The sequence below is a fragment of the Pseudonaja textilis genome, chromosome 3 (assembly GCF_049901715.1).
Source record: "Pseudonaja textilis isolate UNSWEBS1 chromosome 3, rPseTex1.2, whole genome shotgun sequence".
In the NCBI taxonomy this organism is placed as follows: Eukaryota; Metazoa; Chordata; class Lepidosauria; order Squamata; family Elapidae; genus Pseudonaja; species Pseudonaja textilis.
The window spans coordinates 74608986-74632081 of NC_141992.1; the positions used below are offsets into that span (position 1 = coordinate 74608986).

A 23096-nucleotide genomic window follows, 5' to 3' on the forward strand; every position below is an offset into this window, starting at 1 on the left:
AGAATAGTAATTATACCTAAAGATATTATTTAATAGTAGATAAACGCAATATAATGTATTATATTTAAATCAAAATCTTATATGGATGCCAAGAACGTTGTTGATACCATGATATTTTACAATGTAAAAAAAAAGAAAATTAATAAAAATTATTTAATTAAAAAAAAAGAATGCTTGGGCTCATCAAGGCTTTGGTAGAGCAGAACAGCAATGCGATAGACAACAGCTTTGGCATTTGATTTGTGTCACTGCTGCTAATTAAGTTATTAATATTGATTTTAGTATTGATTATGACTGTACCTCACTTACAATTGACTGGCCTAGTGTGAATAGCTGTAAACAAGCAAATAAGTCTTAATAATCATATAAATAGATAGAACTACTTACTATTTCACCTATTGGGCCTTTTGGTCCCAAAATTCCAATTAAACCATGATCACCTTCAGGGCCCTAAAAATATAATACAACACTATTTATTTGTTGGTTGGTTTGTTTATTTATTAAATGCACAACAATTGGATAAAAACCACACATATAAAACACACACACACACACACACACACACACACACACACACACATAAAAAGAGTATCACCCAGTGGCCTCATCTATATGTTAAAAAAAGAGATGAAAGGACTTCTCATTCCATGTCATCTTTGACTGGAATTGACCATCATCTGCCATTTAATGCCTTATGTCTTAAAGATGCTTATTATTTAATAAAGCTGGTCGCAAAGAAACCACATACCTTGGGACCTGGAAATCCTTGAAATCCCATCAAACCTTGATCTCCAAATTCTCCCTGTAATATTTGTAGACAAAAGGATTAATACTTTGGAATGACATCTTAATAGATACTTTACATACCACAGCAGATACATACGGCGAGTCCTTTCTGGCCAGGAAGTCCTGGGGGGCCTTGATCACCTTGTGTCCCTGGAAGTCCTCTTCTACCTTGCTTTCCTGGATGTCCCCGAAGCCCTTGTTCACCCTGCAGCAAGCCAGAATGAGAATGAATACCTATTCTCAGAGACAGAAAGCCTTCTCAGTTAGACAGGAAACAGACCACACGAGCTACTTCTACTCTACAGTCGAGATCAAGTGGGGTACTAATACTACTTTATAAAGCCTTAGTAAGACCACAGCTAGAGTACTGCATCCAGTTTTGGTCACCACACTATAAAAATGGTGTTGAGATTCTAGAAAAAATACAGAGAAGAGCAACCAGGATGATTAGGGGACTGGAGACTAAAACATATGAAAACCGGTTACAGGAACTGGGCGTGGCTAGTCTAGTGAAGAGAATGACCAGGGGAGACATGATAGCGGTCTTCCAATATTTGAGGGGCTGCCATAGGGAGGAAGGGGTCAAGCTATTTTCCAAAGCACCCGTAGGCCAGACAAGGAATAATGGATGGAAACTGAACAAGGAGAGATTTAACCTGGAAACAAGGAGAAACTTTCTGACAGTGAGAACAACCAACCAATGGAACAACTTGCCCTCGGAAGTTGTGGGAGCACCATCACTTGAGACTTTCAAGAAGAGACTGGACTGCCATTTGTCAGAAATGGTGTAGGTTCTCCTGCTTGGGTGGGGGAGTTGGACTAGATGACCTACAAGGTCCCTTCCAACACTGATTATCTGTTATCTACAGTAAACTACATTAACAGAATCTTGCAAGACTAAAAGTACAAATCTCCCACCTTTTCCTTTACACCCTCAGAAGTTAGAGAGGGTTTCTTTTGAGCTTCTTTCTCCACTCATTATGCAGTTGTGGGCTGTACAGTCTCTTATCTGATCATTGTTCCCTAGGAATCATTGCTTTGCCCAGCTTCTCAGTTTCTTTCTCACATGCCATTACATGAGCAAAGAATCTTGTGTTATTAATAAAAGCAATCCAAATAATTTTTAAAAGGTTAGGCACAACTTGGCTTTTACGGTGTTATTTCATAAGCCACCCCAGGTCCAGCTGGGTTGTCTTGTAAATTTATTTTATTTAGCATATTTATATAGTTGCCCACCTCACATACATGTGATTCTTGGTGGCATACAATACAGCAAGAGTTACAAACTCCACAACAATCTGAAAACGTCAAAAAACCCAAAGTACCTTTAGTCCTGGGAGGCCGGGGCTTCCTGGCACACCTGGTGAACCTTTGGGTCCATGACTCCCAGGATATCCTGCTAGTCCAGCTATTCCTGGGCTTCCTCTAGTACCCTTGACCAAAAAAAGCCAGTTAAACAGAGTCCCTTAAGTCAGCCACCCCATTTATTTTTTTAGCAGAGGACAAATTACAAGTTTTAATATATTCAGAATAGCCAGTATTATTTCATATATAAATTTGACTAGCCATATTCACACACTGTGATGCTACACCCCTGAAATAATAATGCCATTACAATGCTACTTAAAATATCATATATGATAGCATAGGTAAAGCAGCATAAATGAATACTAACTCTACAAACTAAATTCTAATTCAGAAATCACTCATCGTATTTCACAAAGCTGCAAACATTAATATCAAACTGACTACCTATACTACTCAGAAATTCCACCAACTGCAAGATAAAGGTGGCTTCAGTTAAGACAAAAAGGAATTCTTGAAGCTGACCATCTATTTTATTATAAAAATATTAAGGTGAATATGCGGAAGGCATTGCTTATGTTCCCAATGTAGCACATTCTTGTTTCTACATAGGTTTATCCGATGCTACAATGTAAAGTAAGTAAAGAAATGGAACTTGCAGTACTAAACTTTTGATGCAGCTCCTTCTCAAAGAAAAATGGCTGGCATTATTTGCGTGGGAAGTGATGTCTCTAGGGAAATATTGACATTGTATTCTTGTGTAATGTTTGCTAATGCACATTACTGACGATGCCATTTTTTAAAGACCTCCATCATCACCGGAATAAAATTACGTCAACTGTTACTCACAGGAAGGCCCTGCTGTCCAGGTAAACCTGATCTTCCAGGATTGCCAGGTACACCTTCTGGTCCAGGGTTGCCAGCTACGCCTTTCTGACCAACAGGACCAGGTTCACTCTGAAATAAATTTGAATTCTGCTTGAAAGCTCTACACCATCTAGATCTACGTTATACCACTGACAATCTGACACAGTCAATAATCAATGTTATAGCAGCTCAGGTTGATAATACGGGATTGAGATCAGATTTGCTTACTTCATTTTAACTATATTTCCTCTCTGAGTGTATGTATTCATAATAAAATCAGGCTGCAATTATAAAAGTACATTTCAAGAATAAGCTATATTTTAGTGGAGCTTAGTTTCATGTTAATATCTCAAGATTGCAACATAAATATATTCCATTGTATATTTCCATAGGTTAAGGACATTCTATTTGACTTGCTATTTATCTTTTACAGATAGTGTGCCTTTCTGCATAGAATAACCTAAATTTACCTACAGTGTTTCTCACAAAATAAGGGTGGGCCTTTTTTTTTTGACCCCTGAAAAAATGGGTAGGGTACGTCTTTTCGGGGGTGACTTAATTTCCTCCCCCATCTAGAGTGGCTCATACGCACGTACCTTGCCATGAGGCCGCTTCTATCGGCTGACAAAAGCTCCCCGAAGGCAAAGTCCCCAGCCGCTTCAGGGTGAGCCGTGGCTGCCCATGTCCTCTCGCCTTTAGGCAGTATTTTTCGGGCAATGGAAGCTCCCCGAGGCCGCTTCTACCGGCCGATCGAAGTGGCTGGTGACTGCATTTGGGCAGCTTCCATCGCCCGAAAGAGACTGCCACGCCTGCAGCCACGCCTCGCCCTGAAGCGGCTGGGGACTCTGCCTTCAAGGGAGCTTTCGTCTGACGATAGAAGCGGCCTTGCGGCGAAGGGAATGTGTGTGTGTGTGTGTGCGCTCGCCCCGAGGCCGCTTCTACCGGCCAATCGAAGTGGCTGGTGACTGCATTTGGGGAGTTTCCATTGCCTGAAAGAGACTGCCTCAAGGCGATGGGACATGGGCAGCCATGCCTCGCCCTGAAGCGGCTGGGGACTCTGCCTTCAAGGGAACTTTTGTCTGCTGATAGAAGCGGCCTTGCGGTGAGGGGAGTGTGTGTGTGCACTCGCCCCGAGGCCACTTCTACCGGCCAATCGAAGCTCCCTTGAAGGCAGAGTCCCCAGCCACTTCGGGGCAAGGCATGGCCCACACACACTCCCCTCGCTGCGAGGCCGCTTCTACAGGCCAATTGAAGTAGCTGGTGACTGCATTTGGGGAGCTTCCATCGCCCGAAAGAGACTGCCCTAAAGGCGAGGGGACACGTGCAGCCACGCCACACCCTGAAACGGCTGGGGACTCTGCCTTCAGGGAGCTTCTATCAGCTATTGGGGTATTCTAGCCTAGGCTACCTGCAGGGCACTCCTAAAGGCAAGTTTTCTCCCCATCCCCCCGCCCTTCCCCCGCCCATTTCTCTTCACCTTGTGTAGTTCTAACAAATGATGTGAGAAATGGCGGGGAAAAGCACAGTTTGAATAGGCCTAAATTTTGGGGGCGGGGCTTAATTTCACCTCATGCCTAGAAATCATGCTGAGCCTTCCTATTGGTGGAGGCTGTATTGTTGGAGAAACATGGTATATCTGTATTAGTCACAACTTAAAATAGAATCACTTCATCAATCAATTTACTCACAGGCATTCCAGGCTTCCCAGGCTGACCACTTGATCCTTTTTTTCCAGTAGGACCCTAGAAATTTCAAAATATTTATTAGTTCACAATCTATAAAACCTAACAATCAGTTAGGATTCTGAATTTTTCCACCATATTTTTTAGTATTTATTTATAAAATTTAAAAATCAATCTGTGACAAATATATTGAAGTATTATTTAGAAATGAATTGCTTGTATTTGTTTCTTTGGAATTTGCTCAATACGTCAAGCAGCGATGAATTATGCTACAATCCATATTTTCTCTCCAAACAGATTCAAGTGGATTTTTACTGTAGCCATGATCCAGGAAAACAAGGAAGTTAGTGTTTTCATCATCCAGTCCAAATCTTCCAAATTTGAAGCTAGATAAGAAATTACCCAGAGCTACTGCTGTTGTTCACTCTGAGCAGGCATATCCTTAGGCAACAAATAGGAAATTTCATGTTGTCATTAAGTTTGGCCAATTCCTATTGGGAATATTTTTGGTTTTATTACAAAAGAGGCAGGTTCAACAATAAATCTCTGTGTTATACTAATAAAGTGATGTGTTTTATTATTTATAGTTATATTATTTGCATAATTGTTTTTTGTGTGATTTTTGCATTGTTTTACTTGCTTTGCCCTGCTGTAATTTTTATATCTAAGTTAAATTTATTCTTCCTTTTATCTATTTTTCCACTGTCAATCCTTTTCACTTTTCTTCTTCTTTTAGCTACACTGGAATACTAACATCTGCTGATCTGTATTGCCACTGGTTTGGTCTTTGTTGGCTCAACCCCATTCCATATCCTGTCCTAAGTTCTTACTTCCTAGATCCCTTTTCCTGGCTTTAAGTAGGGTATCACTGATGAACGGCATTCAGGCTGGGGCAGTTTAAAAACAGAGGTGGTGGCAGTGCTCTAGGCAAGGGGCGTCTCTTCTATTTATCCAGTCACAGGGATTCATTGAGGTAAGTTGGGTACATGGGGAAAGCAATATGTGTGAGTCATTATGCAAATGATGCCATAACTCATTCTTCTCATTTTGACATCATCATGGCTTATTCTGGATGTAGTTGCACTCAATATTGTTTATATCACCCTAAGTTCTAGGGATGAGAATAGACTTACAACGTAGCAACTAACGTAACAAACAAAGTCTGTTTGTAGACTTTAAAGCAGGGGTCCCCAAACCCTGGGCTGGGGACCAGTACCGGTCTCTGGCCTATTGGGAACCAGGCTACACAAGCAGCAGGGCAAGTGTGCAAAGCTTTATTTGCACAAGCGCAGTATTAGGTTACGCATGCAAAACCATCCCCTGCCCTCCCTTTCCCTCACTGCTTCCCCCACTGCCAGTCTGTAGAGCCAAAAAGATTGGGGACTGCTGCTTTAAATCATTGAATAACTTTATTTTGATCTTTTCCCTTAATTTTCTACTTACTTGAGATCCTCTTTCTCCTTTTGGTCCTTGCTCACCCTGTTCACCTGGCTCACCCTTTGGAAAAAGAAAACAACAATATAGATAATGTTTGTATGATATCAAACCTGAGAATAAATGAAGTTTTTCTCACTTGTTTTGAAAACAAGTGCAGAATTACAATGTACTTTATTAGAGACTTACTGGTGGTCCTTGTTGTCCAATAGCACCTCTCAGTCCTGGAAGTCCTGTGTGACCCTAGAAACAAGAGAAACTATTCTTGATTAAGGAAGTTTCCATTTCTTTCAACTGTATAAATTCTAAAATGCTAAGTCTTGTTTTAATTAACTGATGTTACTATGGTGCAAGAAAGCAGCACCTCACTGAGATGAATTTCAGATATATCTTGTTATAAGAGAAGAGTGCAGTACAAATCAAAAGGCAAACAATGTCATTCAAAGGGGGTGTTATTACAAATACACATACACACTCATATTCTTTGATGTAGTATGTTAAGATCTATTTACACACATATTACCTTACACTTTAGCGTACAAAACATTTGTGTCTCTTATTCCAATGTATTTTTTAAAATCTTTTATGCCATTTTTGCTTGTTGATAAGTCTAAAATCTATTTTTCTAGATGCCTTATGGTATCTGCAAGATCTTGCTGCTTTTATTAAATGGATGGAACTCACTTTGCAGCATATGTTCTGTCCTCTTTTGCTATGAGGATGATGTGAAATCCAAGCCTTTTTCTAGTTCAAGTTCTGTATGATGCTAACATGTATATCAGGGGTATCAAACTCATGGCCCACGGGCCAGATGTATCATGCACTGGCCATGCCCATCCCTGGTTTAGCAAAGGGGGAAAAGTTGCAATGCATCACATGACAATGTGTCATTGTGAGTTTGACACCCCTGATGTATATGATATTGATTATCAAAAGAAAAACAAAGAAGTTTTATTTATTTCCCAGTCCCCAAATCTTTTTATTCAGTTTCCAAGTGTTCATTCTGATAAATTGATCCTGAATTCTCTTGAGGGTTTAGTTTTATGTACAATTAGCTGTTATGCTATCCTAGTTTTTTCCAATAATCAATGTTTATTCTGAATTTATTTTTAAAAGGTATTCAGATATGTGTACAAGGGAGCCATGTCGCTATAGGTTCCCTATAATATAAGTAACATGTACATAAACACCAAAATAAGTTTTACCATGTAACCTATGTCACCAGGTTCTCCTCTTTCTCCCCGTTCACCAGTAGGACCCTAGAGAAATAACCATAAAGAATCCAGACTGTTTAAAATTTCATTTGAAATACATTTGAATTACTGCATTTTTTTTCCAAAATAGCATATCTCAGGGGGAAAAGGAAAGAAAAACAAGATGTTAGCAAATTCCAAAACACTGCAAAGCATCATTGAAATTAAATTTGTTATTAGTTCTACAGAGCTGAAAGAATATATAACCACACAAGTTAAAGTGCTATCTAAAAATACTTAGGTTTAGAATCATTCATGCTCAAACCTAAACATTTCAAACTCAAAAGTAGAATGGGTTAGGGTTTTTACAGTAGATGCTAAAAAGTTTAAAGAAATGACTCCTCATAATAATAATAATTTTAATTTACATAGAATGTTAAATCAATTGATTCACATTATTTCATACAATATATTTCTACTGTCTAACATCTTTATATACAGAGTAATATTATCTGCATATAAATGGATAGCCAAAACCTTTAATGGATTAATTAAATCCCTCCACGCATTTACTAGTTCCTACATCAATAAGATAATTCCTGTTTCTTCAGTATTTTCCTTTATTATTTTCAGTGAAGACTGAAAATCAGCAGTGTGTATAATATTACTACTGACCTCTAAACCATAGTCTAAGAATCATGGGGTTGCATCAATAGGGTGTAGTACACGTACAAGCATACACATGCACATTTTAAAACAAATTTTATCTGTTTATACAATGTTGACTGTAATTTTCTTGCTAAAGAAAGACCTACTGGTTCACCTCGGGGCCCAGGTGGTCCTAGCATTGAGCTGTCTTCCCCAGGGTAACCCTATAAAGAAAATAAAATCACTTGTTTATTGTACATGAAGTCTAATTTTTTTGTAAAACACATAAATTATACATACTTTCCTTCTTTAGTATATGGGTATAACACACATACTAACATAAAACATTGTTCAATTTATATAATGGATTGAGTGTCAGCTATGGAATTCATCGCTGCCACATAGTTGGAGAAAGTGGGAGGAGGGTGATGTTAATTGGGTAGCTCTTAGTAGACAAAACATAATTATTTTGATAGTTCAAGGTTACAGAGTGTGGCACAGAAAGAATGAGAACTTACTTTGGGATTGGTTCATGTGATGTGGTGATGAGGGAAAAGGGGATGGTTTTAGGTTGGGACTTTGTGGGGAAGCCAGGAAGCTTTAGTTCCGGAATTCCTCAGAAGGTGCCAGGTGCTATTCTAATAAAAGTACTTTGAAATGATGTGTGTCTTGGAGTTACTGACAGGAATGGATTTCCACTGGAACTCTGACATTGAGTTTTTGACAGCAATCATAACTTTATGTTTTGAAGAACTATGAAGCAACGCATTCAGTTACCTGCAATACAATTTATGTATGTCTATTCAAAAGTAAATCCCATTAAGATTGAAGAAACTTATTTTCAGTAGCATACATTTTCTAATTTGTAAAATTCTTTGATGTAGAATGTTAAGACCTATTTATGCTATTAATAAAAAAAGGTAGCTTAGTTTTTGTTAACATTGATTAATTGTATTTTGTAAAGACATAATTGCCTTATACAATAGATAAAAATATGTTCAGCTACAGTTGCTTTAGTTAGCTAAATGCTAGTTTTGAGTCTAAAATACTAAATCTTTGTTAGCAGAAAAATCAGCTTCAGAGTTCCATATGCTTTCCAAGTATAGCTGCTTTATCATTAAAGTCAATGTGTAAAGGTACATTTATATTTACACCCCTTCAAAAAGCCGCATTCTTTGAAGCTACATGTTTTCTTTTAATGTGAGGATTTTATCAAAGATCCACAGAAATGTATGAAGTTTTTAAAAAGGTAGGAGTTGCCTATGCAACTTGAAAATACCATGCCAGCAAGCAGGTGTTTGAAGCTTGCAGAAGACAATTTGGAATGGAAACCCCAGGATCAATTTTAAAAGATTTAGGGCTTTAAAACTCCAAACAATTCAGACTAGAGTATCTGAAGCTTACCAGGAACTAAATGAAACATAGTTCCCAGTAATCAAATTTAGAAATTATATGAACTGCTTCATTTCAAGCAGATATCAGGATGATAGGTATTACAAAATTGCTCACAAATTCTTACTCTAGAACAAGGGTCTCCAACCTTGGCAACTTTAAGACTTGTGGACTTCAACTTCCAGAATTCCTCAGCCAGCTGAAGTCCACAAATCTGAAGTCCACAAAAGTTGCTAAGGCTGGAGACCCCTTTCTAGAAAATACAAAATTATCAGTACTTCACTCAAAACAGTTTTTCATTTCAAGGAGGAAGGAATGACAATTGTGTGACGTTTTTATATCATGTATCTAATGGAATTTTCTAAATACTACCTTTTGAGTGCAATATGGTCTAAAACAGTGGTTCTGAACCTTTTATTGAATACATCTTTAATGGCCATGGAACATGGTCAAGGACCCCCAAAACTTAAATCAAGATTTAATATTTCTTCAAGCCTTTACAGACACCCTGTAGCATCACTTCCGCCAGGGGTCTGCGGATCATAGGTTGAGGACCACTGGTCTAAAGATATTTGAAAAATCTCTTAAAAACTGTTATAAGGTACTGTGTTTCTGATTTTTAGAGTCAGTTTGATGTAGTTAAGGCATTAGGCTAGAAACCGGGAGACCTTGGGTTCTAGTCCTGTCTTGGGCATGAATCCAGAGAGTGACCTTGTGCCAGTCACTTTCTCTCAGCCCTAGGAAGGAGTCAATGGCAAATAACTTTTGAAAAATCTTGCCAAGAAAACTGAGGGACTTGTCCAAGTGGTTTCTGAGAACCTGACATGATCGAATGGAGGGGGAAAAAAACCACACACCCTGATTAACAAGGTTTGATGGTAATGGTTTCAACTAGTACAGCATCAAACAACAGGGGTATCATGAGAAATTGAATAGTGGTGACCAAGCCTACTTATTACTTTGCAAGATAAATGAAAGCAATGATCTATTCACCCTGCAGTTGGATGCCCTCCTAACTTTTCATGGGCAGTAGTTACACAGTCAGATAAAGTTGACAGCTTTAGACTTCCAATGCTATGTTATTTGCTGCAGTAAATGATTAAAGAATGAAATTTATCAAAGTCTTCAGTTTATATTTGTAATGGAATGAGAAAAATTAAGGCTCATGCAACAATGCAGACAAAATCTGTGAATCTTCATGGTTGCTAGCCAACAGAAATTTGTCAGTAAATACAACAGTTTCATTTTCTCCTTACTTTCTCTCCTTTGGGTCCTGGAGGGCCAAGTGCTCCTGGTGGACCTCGGTGACCCTAAGAAAAATATGTATCAGGCAATAACTGCAGTTACAAAAAACCAACACAAGTAACAGAAGAAAAGTAACAAAAATATTTTCTGTATAGAGTGATAAAAATAATACCATGTTTCTCCAACAATACGCCCCCCCTCAAAAGGAAGACCCAGCATGTTTTCTAGGCATAAAATGAAATTAGGCCTATTTTAAAACATGCAAAATTGGGGGCGGGGGGAGAAGGCGGGTGGAACTTGGCATAAGGAGTGCCCCATGGGCAGTTATGCCTCACCATCAGCCGCTCCCAACAGCCGCTCATGGCGGAGCATGGAGGGCTCCCTACCCCTGCCAAGCACCTTTGCTGCAGACCCGGGTCAGCAGGTGGGCGGTGTTGGCATGGATGTCCGCCGGCAGCATTTCAGCTGCTTCTCAAACCTCCGTAGCTTCCACGATTTTCACCGGTGCTGGCACCTCTCTCGCTAGTGCTGTCTCCAACAACAGCGTCTGAGTCACTCCCGCAGCGCCGAGAACTGTTGAAGCATTTCAGCCACTTCTCGGGTGGGGGAGCTGCCTCTGTAAGTTCCACGATTCCCAGCACTGCTGCCACTGTTGTTGAAGACGGCGTTGGCGAGAGAGGGACAGCTGCAGCTTGGCCTGGGTGCGCTTGGAATGCAGGAATGTGCTGTGCACTGGGACTTTTGGAAACTTGCAGAGCCCGAGGCTGGCGCACCAAGGGTAGCAGCAGCAGAGATGCTTGCTCGTCTCTTCTCACCGCTCAGGATTAAACCAAAACGCAGCGCGCGGCACTCCCAGGTAACTCAAAATCTTTTTTTTCCTGTTGTTACGAGGATGGGGGAGAAGCGGGAGCGACTCAGGCGCTGTTGTTGGAGACGGCACTGGCAAGAGAGGCACCAGAACCAGTGGGAACCGTGGAAGCTACAGAGGCCTGAGAAGCAGCTGAAACGCTGCCGGTGGACATCCACGCCCACACCACCCGCCTGATGACCTGGATCTGCAGCAAAGGCGCTTGGCGGGGGTAGGGAGCCCTCCGCGCTCTGCCATGATTGGCCATTAGGAGTGGCTGGTGGCGAGGCGTAGCTGGCCACTGGGCGTACTAGGAGAGGCCGCGCAGTGGGGAAGAAATTAATTCATCCCCGAAAAGACCTCCTAGCCATCTTTTCAGGGCTCAAAAACAAATCAGACCCGGCCTTATTATATGAGAAACACGGTAATAATGACTTGTATAATCAGAGTTGTCTTGTGGTAAGATGGGAGGCAAATAAATTTAATTAATAAATTAAATAAATCTACCTGGACAGTTTTTTTTTTCAAGGCTGAGGGAAATTGAGCAATTGGCATAAAATTATTGTTTCATATAGTTATATATGTATCTATTTACTTATCCAACTTATATAGCCACCTAACACACCAAGCAAGTGACTGGGGGTGCACAATAAAATTAAATAGTCAATAAATATTTAAACCATTATAATTATTAATTATCAAAACATTAAAACCACAAAAAGGACTATAAAAACAGAGCAAGAAGAAATAGCAGAGAAGGGGTTGTTAATGATTATGGAGCCACCTAATTAGTTTATCTATTCCTTGGAGGCCCTAGGCCTACTGGCCTAACAAGGATTTAAGGGATTTTTGGAACTTGGAAGAGTTCTCTTAACTTCAGTTCAGAGAAATTACACAGAACAGATATCACAGCAGAAAAGGCCCACCACCCTAGCCCCTGCCAAATCTAGTTCCCTTGCTGATGCTGGTGAGGGTTTAAAAAAATCTAAACATTTCTGAGAAATATTCTGAAAAATACTATAATCTATTATTTCCACAGCTGTTTTCAAATGGGTACAGTTGTATAATTGTAGAAAACTAAAGATGCTTTAAAAAAGTATGGGCTAGCAATATCAAGAAGTTTAAGAAATATGCAATCAATTAACAATACCAATCGCCGACCATCAGTGTGTAATCAACCAATAGGAAGGCACCACATAAATACATATTCCAATAGAAAGAAGTTCCCTGAAGATGGGCTCCAGCACGAGTCCAAAAACTTGGAAGAGTAAACCTCTAGTCCTGGTGACTGACCCAGATTGGATCTTGCAACATTATATTTGCTTTCATTCAATAGATAACAATTATCATAAAATTAAAAGAATAGTTGGATAGGCCCATGAACACATTTCAGAAAGGTATCATACCCCATAACCTGGAATTCCTGGTTTTCCTGCTGATCCCATTGCTCCTAAATGTCCCTGTACAAGGGGAAGCAGCAATTAACATATTTTAATACTTTAATAATCTTATTAGCCAAGCTATCAGTTCACATAATACTTCTCATTGGAAATATTCACAAAGCATGGAAATAGTTACCTACTGGAAGTAAGACAGTTGAAATATGCTTAATCCTAATTAAAACCATACGAATTCTTTTTAAAAAGTAATGCTAAACAAGCTTGTGATATATTAAATAAATATAACTGAATCAGATTATAATAAATACAAGGGGAAATCTTGTCTCTTAAAAAGTACGTAGTCAGTTTTAAAATCAATTAAAAAATTGTGCAAGTTAGTGAACTCAAGAGAGGAAATTCTACTGTCTACTCAGAACCGCCATTCTCTGTCTCAGCCTCTTTGAGTAGCTATTAATAGAAGGAAAGGGAATATATATATATATGTGTGTGTGTGTGTGTGTGTGTGTGTGTGTGTGTGTTTTCTTAAGTTTTCGCGGGTACTTACATGTATGGCATTCAGCTTTGTTCGAGTATTTTCCCACGTCATTGTATATATACAATGTATATATGTATGTATGTATGAGATGAGATTCTGCCAAAACATTGCTACAACTTTAAAAGCACAACTACAGTGACGCGGGAAAATACCCGAACAAAGCTGAATGCCATACATATACATATACATATACATATACATATACATACATACATACATACATACATACATATACATATACATATATATATATATTTTCTGAGGTTTTCATGGGTATTTGGATGTGGATCTTTGGTTATTCGGTTTTCTCCCACATAAAATTCAAAGTATTTAGGCGACGTTTCGATGAAGTCTCATTCATCATCTTCAGGCTTGTGTCTTCGGCTTTGTGCTTCTCAGAATAATGTGAGCTTGCAGCTGCTTCTTCTTTTTAACTGCTCGTGGGGGTGTGACCTGATTGGGTGGGGGCTTGGCTGTGTTCTGATTGGCTGGGGGTGTGAGAACACCCGAATAACCAAAGATATATATATATATATATATATATATATATATATATATATATATATATATATATATAGAGGGAGACAGACAGACAGACAGACAGACAGAGAACTGGACATGACCATAAAGGAACCTGCCCATTTATTATCATGATTTTCATGAAGTAGGTCAACACGTGACCAACCTGGTTTTATGATCTTTTTTTTTTATAGAAGGCATTAAGAGAATCATCATGATCATTAAATCTACACTTGTTCAGTGAACATTGTGTTTATTAAGCGGACTCATGAAGGGGTACAATTATGATTATATAGCAAGTAAATAGTACAGATTAACAGTCCAGATTTTGAAAGTGGCTTCTATATAGTAATATAAAAATTGTTACTTAAAAATAAGTTACTCAGCATTCTTACCCATTTTGTCTAAATATCAACAAAGGCGATTGACAGGGTTAACCTGTTAAACATCCGTATAATGTTTTATTATGGATGCTGTGAATTTTAGACAATTCACAAATCCAGACAAATCTATCAGCTTTAAACAGGCTCTTCACTTTCATCAAAGTTCCTATAAAACTACACTGGATTATAACGTTTAAATGAATACTATACCAACCACGGGTCCTCTAGTTCCTCTTGAACCCTTTGGACCAATTTCTCCAGGCTTGCCAGGTTCACCTGTAGCTCCGATTTCTCCAGGGAAGCCATGCTGACCCTTTTCTCCCTATTTGAGAGGAGAATAAAATGGATAAAAACATTACGCCAATTGAAAATCATATTGGGAAGCCAATATAGGTACAGGTAGTTACTATGATAACAACTGGGACCAGAATCCAGCAATTGGGACACCACATGACTGGTTTGCTCAATGACCGTAATCTTGGTACTTAAGGTTGTGTGTTATCTTCTGGGTTATTAAGTGGACAGAGAAACAGGTGAAGAGTGTTGGGTGCCTTACGGGGGGTGAAGTAGGCCCTGGGAGGCCTGATGCAAGCCAGGCACAAGTGTTTCCACCCAGTCGCTGAAAATCGTTCATGAGCAAGCAGACAAGCAAGATTTCAGCTCCATACAAGCAGGCAAGGAGCTGAAAAACCTTCAGCAGGCAATTCTTTTCTCCAGTTCCCAGAGACAAGAGGGAGCATTCTTGGCAGCAGCAACAGAGTTTGCAATCTTCCCTACTAACTTCCCTATGGAAAGCTGGCTTTCATGACTTTCTATGGAAGTTGGCAGAGAAGACTACAAATGGTGAACACATGATTGTGGGCTGCTTGACCAGTCATACGTGAGAACAGGTTTCCAAGCATCCAAATCATGATTACTTGATAATGTTGAGTGGGGTTGATGCAATGTTTTGCAATAGTCAGAAGTGCTTTGCAGGTCGCAAAGCACCCTTTCTGAAGCCATTGTTAATTTGAACTGTTGTTAAGGGAACAATATAAGTCAAAGACTATCTGTAATAACAAAAAATATTTCTTGTTCTATTCTTAAAATTGAACGGCATGGTGGCCTAGTGATAAAGATGCTCAGAAGGTTGAGAGTTCAAACCTAGGTAGCGGCAGATATTTTTATTTCAGGGTGCAAAGAGAAAATATCTGCTGTGAATTCCATGTAGGCGTTGGGAAGGGCATCTGGCCAGTAAATGCTCAGCTCCACTCAGTTGCCCCAACTCTTCCCCAAATTAAGGGATTACAGAGTCATATATATATATATATATATATATATATATATATATATATATATATATATATATATATATATATATATATATATATATATATATATATATATATATATCATCAGATGATGAGATTGCATATATATATATGGATCTTTTGGGGGTTGTTCGGGTGGTAGTTTCTGCCGCGTAAGATTCGAAGTAGGGGGTTGTGCTCTCAGTCGCATAGGGGGGCTATTGGCCATTGAGTGGTAGGAAGTGCTCATGGTCATCATCTTCGAGAGCAGAGTGTTCTGTCTCCTGGTGTCCTTCTTCATGTAGGTCTGTGTTCATGAGGACGGTTTCAAATGGCTGAAATGAACGCCTCATGAACAGACGAGTACCTAACATGAAGAAGGACACCAGACCCATACCCATGAGAGCCACACAAGATGCCACCACCACACTTCCATGTAGAAAACAGACTCACACCCACTCAGAAGATGAGACACGACCATGGACCAGAAGCTGCACTGCAGCTGCATCACTACCCACTTCAAACCCCTCCGAGCCATACATGAAGCAAACCAACACCCACTATGAAGATGCAGCACGACCACGAACTCGAAGCCAAATAGCAAGATCACAGCTCACCAACTCAAATCCCCCAGCAACTAAGACTAACCTGAGCACAACCAAGCCCCACCTGAACAGAACACGCCCAACCAATCAGAACACGGCCAACCCCCAACCAATCAGAACACAGCCAAACCCCTACCAATGAGAACACACCCCACCCAATCAGAACACAGCCAAGCCCCCACCCAATCAAGTCCCACCCCCACTAGCAGTTAAAGGAAGAAGCAGCTGCAATCTCACATCACTCTGAGAAGCACAGAGCCGGAGACAGAAGCCTGAAGATGATGAATGAGACTTCATCGAAACGTTGCCTAGATACTTCGAATCTTACGCGGGAGAAAACCCGAACAACCAAAGATCATATATATATATATATGTTTTCTTAAGTTTTCGCGGGTACTTACATGTATGGCATTCAGCTTTGTTCGGGTATTTTCCCATGTCATTGTAGTTGTGCTTTTAAAGTACCCGAACAAAGCTGAATGACATATATACATACATACATACATACATACATATATATTTCCTGAGGTTTTCGCGGGTATTTGTATGTGGATCTTTGGTTATTGGGGTTTTCTCCCACGTAAAATTGGAAGTATTTTGGTGACGTTTCGACAAAATCTCATTCGTCATGGAGAACTTGGAGTAAGTTCTTACTCCAAGAAGCACAAAGCTGAAGACACAAGCCTGAAGATGACGAATGAGATTTTGTCGAAACGTCACCAAAATACTTCCAATTTTACGCAGGAGAAAACTTGAATAACCAAAGATATATATATATATTCTTAAAACTAGCACTTTTTTCTTTTTATGACCCTGTAATCCCTTAATTTAGGGTAGAATTGGGGCAACAGGATGGAGCTGAGTATTTAATGGTTGGATGCCCTTCCTGATGCCTAAATTTAATTTACAGCAGGTATTTTCTCTTTGCACCCTGAGAAAGAAGCATCTGCCACAACCTAAGACTGAATTCCCAACCTTCCAAATGAAAGGTGACTGTCCTCACCACCAGGCCACCACGTCACTCTACTCTTAAAATGAGCAATATTTATTAATATTGAATCCTTAATGAAAAATAATTTGCTTTCTGTCCAAATTCAAGATAAAAAAAGGAAGACCACTTACCTTCTTTCCTGGACGACCCCTTTGACCTGGACTTCCTTGAGTTCCCTCAGGACCCTACAGTAGTTAACATAAAGGGAGATAAATCTGAGGCCACATTTGTAGATTTACTCTCAATTAAAGATGAACAGTTATCAAATCCAGCACTGGATCTTGCCAGGTGTTCCATGAATATCTTTATCCAGCAGTTTAGATATTAAATAGAACTGAAGAGAGTTAAACCTTTAAACACCCTCCCCCAAATAAAAGAAGCCTCTTTCCCTCACCCAGACAAACTGGAAGTAGTCTCAGAAAAGAAGACAACAATCACTGCAGAATAGTGCTGCCCATTCCAAGTTCCAAAAGTCATTACAGAAGGTTATCATGGTCAATGGTATCAAAAGCTACTGAGAGATCTTAGAAAGTCAAAAATGGATGCATCATCCTTCTCTTAAACCTTTCAGAGTCATCAACAAGAGCAACAATGCAGTATCAGTATATTAACTCAGCTAAAATCTTGACTGGAAAGGGTCCAGATAATACACTTCTTTTCGGGCTGCCAGAAGCAATCCACTTACCATCATCTTCATGTCCCTTGGCTGTAAAGGACTAAGTGAGGGAAAATATGAATCTGAAAACATAGTGTCATTACTTATTCAGGTGAGTGGTTTGCAGGATTTGGGAGATATCACTTATCTGAACAGGTAACTCCTGTAATAGATCAGGTTAATACCTTGGGAGGTCTCCCAGACACTGGTGTGACAGAAGCTTATCTTTTAGTAATCAGCTAAATATTGCTAGAACAAAGAGACCTAGTATTGGTGATTGAGGCCCTTTTGGTGAAGTGCCCTTGAAAGATAGTTTGGAAAGTGGAATCAGTGGTGAGTGGTGCTTCAGAAAGGATAGCATCATCTCTGTATTGAAACAGTTTTCTAAGCTTAATCCAAGCTATTTACCACGGCTTACAAACTCCTATGGAACTCTGTCCAAATTATTTGCAGTAGCACTGATTTCACTCCGTCCAACTTTTCCCCACCTTTTATGTGATAGGATCTAGTGCAGGCCCGTCAAACTAGTGGCCTGTGGGCTGGATATGTCACACGGAGGCCACGCCCCTGGCTTTGCAAAGGCAAAAATGTCGCAATATGTCACAATCCGGCCTGTGACGCGATAAGAGTTTGACACTCGTGATCCAGTCAATGGAACTATCTTTTGCTGAAGCAGTGTTGGATGGGTTTCTTTTCATCCAGACTTTATAGATGCCCTTTTTTAAGCTGGAGTTTTAGTTATTTTTATTCTGACTGATTATTTGTATTTGGGTAGAGCCAAAATTAGGAATGAAGAACATTTTTAAACAAATGCGCACATATGTACATAGACACCAGCTTGATTTATTTATTTTTCCCTCTGAAACAATATGAAGCGGCAGATGGCTATTGTCTCTCTGCATTTCCAAGAATCCAATAAAACTGATCCTCCTCAAAGCCAAAGAGTTACAGCCTAAAACTGGATCCATACTTCCTGGATAAATATATTCATAATTGTCTGCCTTTTCCCAACCATATGGCAGGATCCACACAGTAAAAAACAACAACCACTCACTGAAAATCTCCTATTTGGGGGATTATTTAAAGCCATGTTGAATTTTTTTTGATAACATGCATTTTGAACTATATTTCATTTCTCACTCATACTACCAGATTTTCATGGCTATACTTAATTTTGCATTACACAGAAACTGATGACTATCATATTAGAAAAACAAATACTGCAGCAAATAATAAGTAAAACATGTTTCCAGCAGACACAGTTTCCTAAAAAATTAATGGCTGGATTTGAGTTGATAGCTGCTTCACAAGAAAACTCTGTATTGAGCCCCTTGCTACAATAAACAAACAAACAAAGTATGCAGCTAGATAAGGGTTTTTTTTAGTTTTTTCTCTGCAATAGTTTATTCAAAGCAAGCACAGCAGAATGCTTCTGGTTTTTATTAAACTGTGTCAGATCCTGAGATATCAGCCAAACTTACTGACAAATTAGATGAGGTACCACTTCAACAGCTATAAATCAGATGGATGGTTGTTAAAAATCAAATGAAAAATACAGGATTGTTTCCTGGATCACAATTTTGTCTTGTACAGGGGGAAAGCTTTTGGGCCCTACAGGTCCCATTCAATTGCTTTATCTCCAAATGCAAACAGTTGGCACAAATCATCTATAGATAAGCCTTGACATATGACCTTAATAGAACCTGGACTTTCTGTTGTATGTCACGCTGATCATAAATCAAGGCACCCATGTTTACAACATGATTTTACAACATTTTTTGCAGCAATTCGTTAAAGAAATGTGGTGGTTGTTAAGTGAGTGTTGCATTGTCTGCAATGGACAGCTTTTGTTGAAAACCCATAGTAAATGCCAGTAAAAAGCACATGCTATAAACCAGCGGTCACCAAGCAGTGGTCCGCAAGAAAATTTTGGTTGGCCACAGAGAAATCTCACCCCCAGAGCACCCCCCCCCAAAGCAATTAATCCAGTTTGCATAGAAACACAAGGCTGCGCCACCCACGTGGCCCGTGGGAACCCTCCCCGCCCACTCACTCCTTACCCAGCAAACTTGCCTGCTAAATTGCTATTTTTCCTTTTTCCGACCATCAGCTGTTCTGCTTTGCTTGGAGATTTAGATAAGCTAGGATGCAGGAAATGGTTGGATTTCTTGCTTTCTAGTTAGTCTTTAGATCTTCGGCTCTGCTTTTAAGTACAGCCAAACCTCCCTTAGGACTGAAGGTTCTACTATTCAGTGCAAACTCACAGCAAGCAAATTTTATGTGACAGACTCAGATAGCCGATGGCAGATAGCTAGATCACTGAATGGTTCTGTGAGCAACTCAATCTGCCTGTCTGCTTTGCCTGATTTTGGGTAAAAGTTGCTCTTTTTTTATAAAAAAAACAATATTTATATAAATATTTATATTTACATACAAGCCATGCCCAGCCAGTCACATGACCCACCAAGCCACACCCACAAATTAGGTCACACCCACAAAACTGGTTAGTGGTCCCTGGGATTTAAAATTATGAGTTTGGTGGTCCCTGAGGTCCAAAAGGTCGGCGACCTCTGCTATAAACAACAATAAATGCAGGCCAGTTGCAGAGCACACAAAATGCAATCATGTGACAGAAGGGGAAGGGAGAGCAACCATTGGAACTTCAAATCCTAGTTGCAAATGCCTTTATTAGGGGTGGGTGGTGGTGGTCCATCATAACTTTAAACATTTGCTAACCTGGTCATAAGTTGAGGGTTATATCTATACTGAAAACTCCAACATAGGTTACCCACTATTTGAATCTACATCCAGATGGTTTCCTCAGCCAAAAACTCCAATATTTTTAAAGCTACTGATACAATTTCTAATTGTTTAACTAGTGTTTCATTTAATTTGACCCTAAATCTATTTATTTGTTATACCCTGACTTTCTTCCAGATTAGGAAGAAACAGCAACTGGTTCAAAGACACTCATGACTTCCATGGCTAAGAATGGACTTAAACCTGTTTCCAAGATATAATTTTTATAACAAATTATTTTTATAACATATTGCCATTTTGGAAATAATGGAATAGTATGGACCAGCTCTGGGAAACTAACCAAAAGAGAAATCAAGGAGACAATTTTTGGGTAAAGACGAGACCTTAAACCAAACACATTCTTTATTATGGAAAGTTTTATTTTGAATATTTTCTTTGATAGTTCTTGCACGTAATTGTGATCCATTATAATGTGTGTTTTTATGCATATATCTTTTCTCATATCATTCCTGTTCATAGTTAATTTTAAAAGAAACATTTAAAAAAGAATTGGTGCCACTCTTACTATGTTTTTCACTTTCCACACATCTTATGTCTGGGTTTTTTTTTTTATTATCCCTGAGAATAAAGGTGAGATATAAATGTTTTAAACCCATAAACCAATCAATAATATTTCACAAAAATTAGAAATGGACAATAGCTGATACAGTTTGTAGAAAGAATCGTTATTTGTAATCACTCTGACTTTTTCTTTATAATAGAAAACATAAGCATGAACATTATGCATCATGTTAGGTAACATACTACAATGGTGACATAATCACTGATGCTTCTTACATAAAAAAAACTCCTTATTGTAGAGGCCAAAAATTGTGATAAAACTATCATTTCAAGATTTAAAAAAAATCTTTTAAAGCCCTACTTAAAGTTTTGAAGCCTAACACTGGATATGTCTGCCTAAATAACATTCTGTGCATATATTGAGATTTATGGTATCTCAATCAGAAATGCAAAACTAAGTAAACTAGAACAACAAAATGAATGCTCCTGTTTTATAATCTCAAGTCGTTATATGACCTACATAAATGTCAAAAATAATCAATTCCATATTCTTACTATGCCAGAAAATAAAATTAATCATTGCTGTTTGAAGAGAGAACCCCATCCAAAAACTGTTCATATGGAATCAGAAATTTGTTTCATAATTTTAGTCATGCCTTTCAAATCTTTTAAGGGAAATATTCTCTGGGTAAGGGTGGCCTTTACTTAAATGTAATAAGTTTCAAATATTTTTTTCCATTATCTTTGTTTTGAAAAATGTATTTTCTATTATTCAGATCATGATATTTATTTCTCCAATTTCATTCTTCCAGATAATGCTGCAATTTTGACAGTGACCGTATTGTATGATATATTCCTATAATTTAATAGCACAAATGACTTCACAGCTTATGAACAGTGTATTTTCATTTTATGAACCTTTAGGACACCTTTAGTTGGGTAAATTATTAAGACTAAGATTCTTCACAATAATTGGGTTTATATTTTTGTTAAATTCTGAGTTTACTTACTGGAATGCCTCTGATTCCAGGTTCACCTGGAGGGCCAGGAAGCCCGGGAATTCCAATTTTTCCTTTTTCACCATCTTCTCCAGGAAGGCCAGGGTCTCCTAAACTGCCCTAAAGCAGAGATATAAATAAAAAGCATCAAGTAGGAAAGCATTAAATTACTGAACATTACAATTATGCAACTAGGGCTTGATAAAATGTTTTCTTCACGTAGGTCTAGGATAGGGAAAAGGAGTAACACATATGTATAACAAGTATGGCATCAAGAACATCATTTCCATGTAATACATCTGCAAAATATACTTCAGTTTTGCCGTATCTTTGTTGGTAAAAGCCTGTTTTTCGGCCTCTAAAGGCTGCAGAGGCTTTCCTCAAGCCCCCGGGAAAGCGAAAATGGCCTCCCCCGGGCTCCCGAGGCCCGCCAAAGGCTGAAAACGAGCATTTCCGGTATTTCCAGAAGGCCTGTTTTTCGGTCTCCGTAGGCTTCAGAGGCTTTTTTCGAGCCTCTGGGAGGGTGAAAACTGCCTCAAACAGCCCAAAAATTAGGTGGGAGGCGCACGCATGCGCAGTGCAGGTAAGTTTGGCTGGGGCTCGTGTACCCGTACAAATGGCTCTGTGTGCCACCTGTGGCACACATGCCATAGATTTGCCATCACAGGATTAGGAAGTTCAAAAACATCTTGGAGGAACACAGTGACAAATCATTTCTCTATGTCTGAATAGGAAATTGTTTAGTTTTCTCCAACTAGCAGCTGAGTTTGATTTGAGAGTCTTTCTATGAGAATTATAATATCAATAAATCTATAGACTATTTGAGATATATTTCACAATATGAGGAAGGATAGCATGAGGATACTTAAGCAGAATTAGTGTCATGCCCCTGTTGGAATCTGATTTGGAGGGGGAGGCTGAGCAGCTGACAGGGAGTGGGACTGTAGCTCTGTTGGCTGTGAAAGAAACTGGGGAAGGGCAAAGGCTGGCTGGGCAGAGCA

At 39.1% G+C, this 23096-nt stretch overlaps 1 protein-coding gene across 1 annotated transcript in view; it reads right to left on the minus strand.

The window, feature by feature from the left end:
• Window positions 1-23096, minus strand: part of COL24A1 (collagen type XXIV alpha 1 chain) — a 148503-nt gene that overhangs the window by 23034 nt on the left and 102373 nt on the right. The window contains exons 37-51 of the mRNA XM_087930128.1: window positions 22108-22215; window positions 17253-17306; window positions 14451-14558; window positions 12806-12859; window positions 10564-10617; window positions 8083-8139; window positions 7280-7333; window positions 6264-6317; window positions 6084-6137; window positions 4647-4700; window positions 2941-3048; window positions 2112-2219; window positions 884-991; window positions 749-802; window positions 388-450 (exon numbers count right to left, since the gene is read on the minus strand). Of these exons, the coding sequence (XP_087786254.1) occupies window positions 388-450; window positions 749-802; window positions 884-991; window positions 2112-2219; window positions 2941-3048; window positions 4647-4700; window positions 6084-6137; window positions 6264-6317; window positions 7280-7333; window positions 8083-8139; window positions 10564-10617; window positions 12806-12859; window positions 14451-14558; window positions 17253-17306; window positions 22108-22215 (1092 nt within the window). The remainder of the gene's footprint in view (window positions 1-387; window positions 451-748; window positions 803-883; window positions 992-2111; window positions 2220-2940; window positions 3049-4646; window positions 4701-6083; window positions 6138-6263; window positions 6318-7279; window positions 7334-8082; window positions 8140-10563; window positions 10618-12805; window positions 12860-14450; window positions 14559-17252; window positions 17307-22107; window positions 22216-23096) is intronic.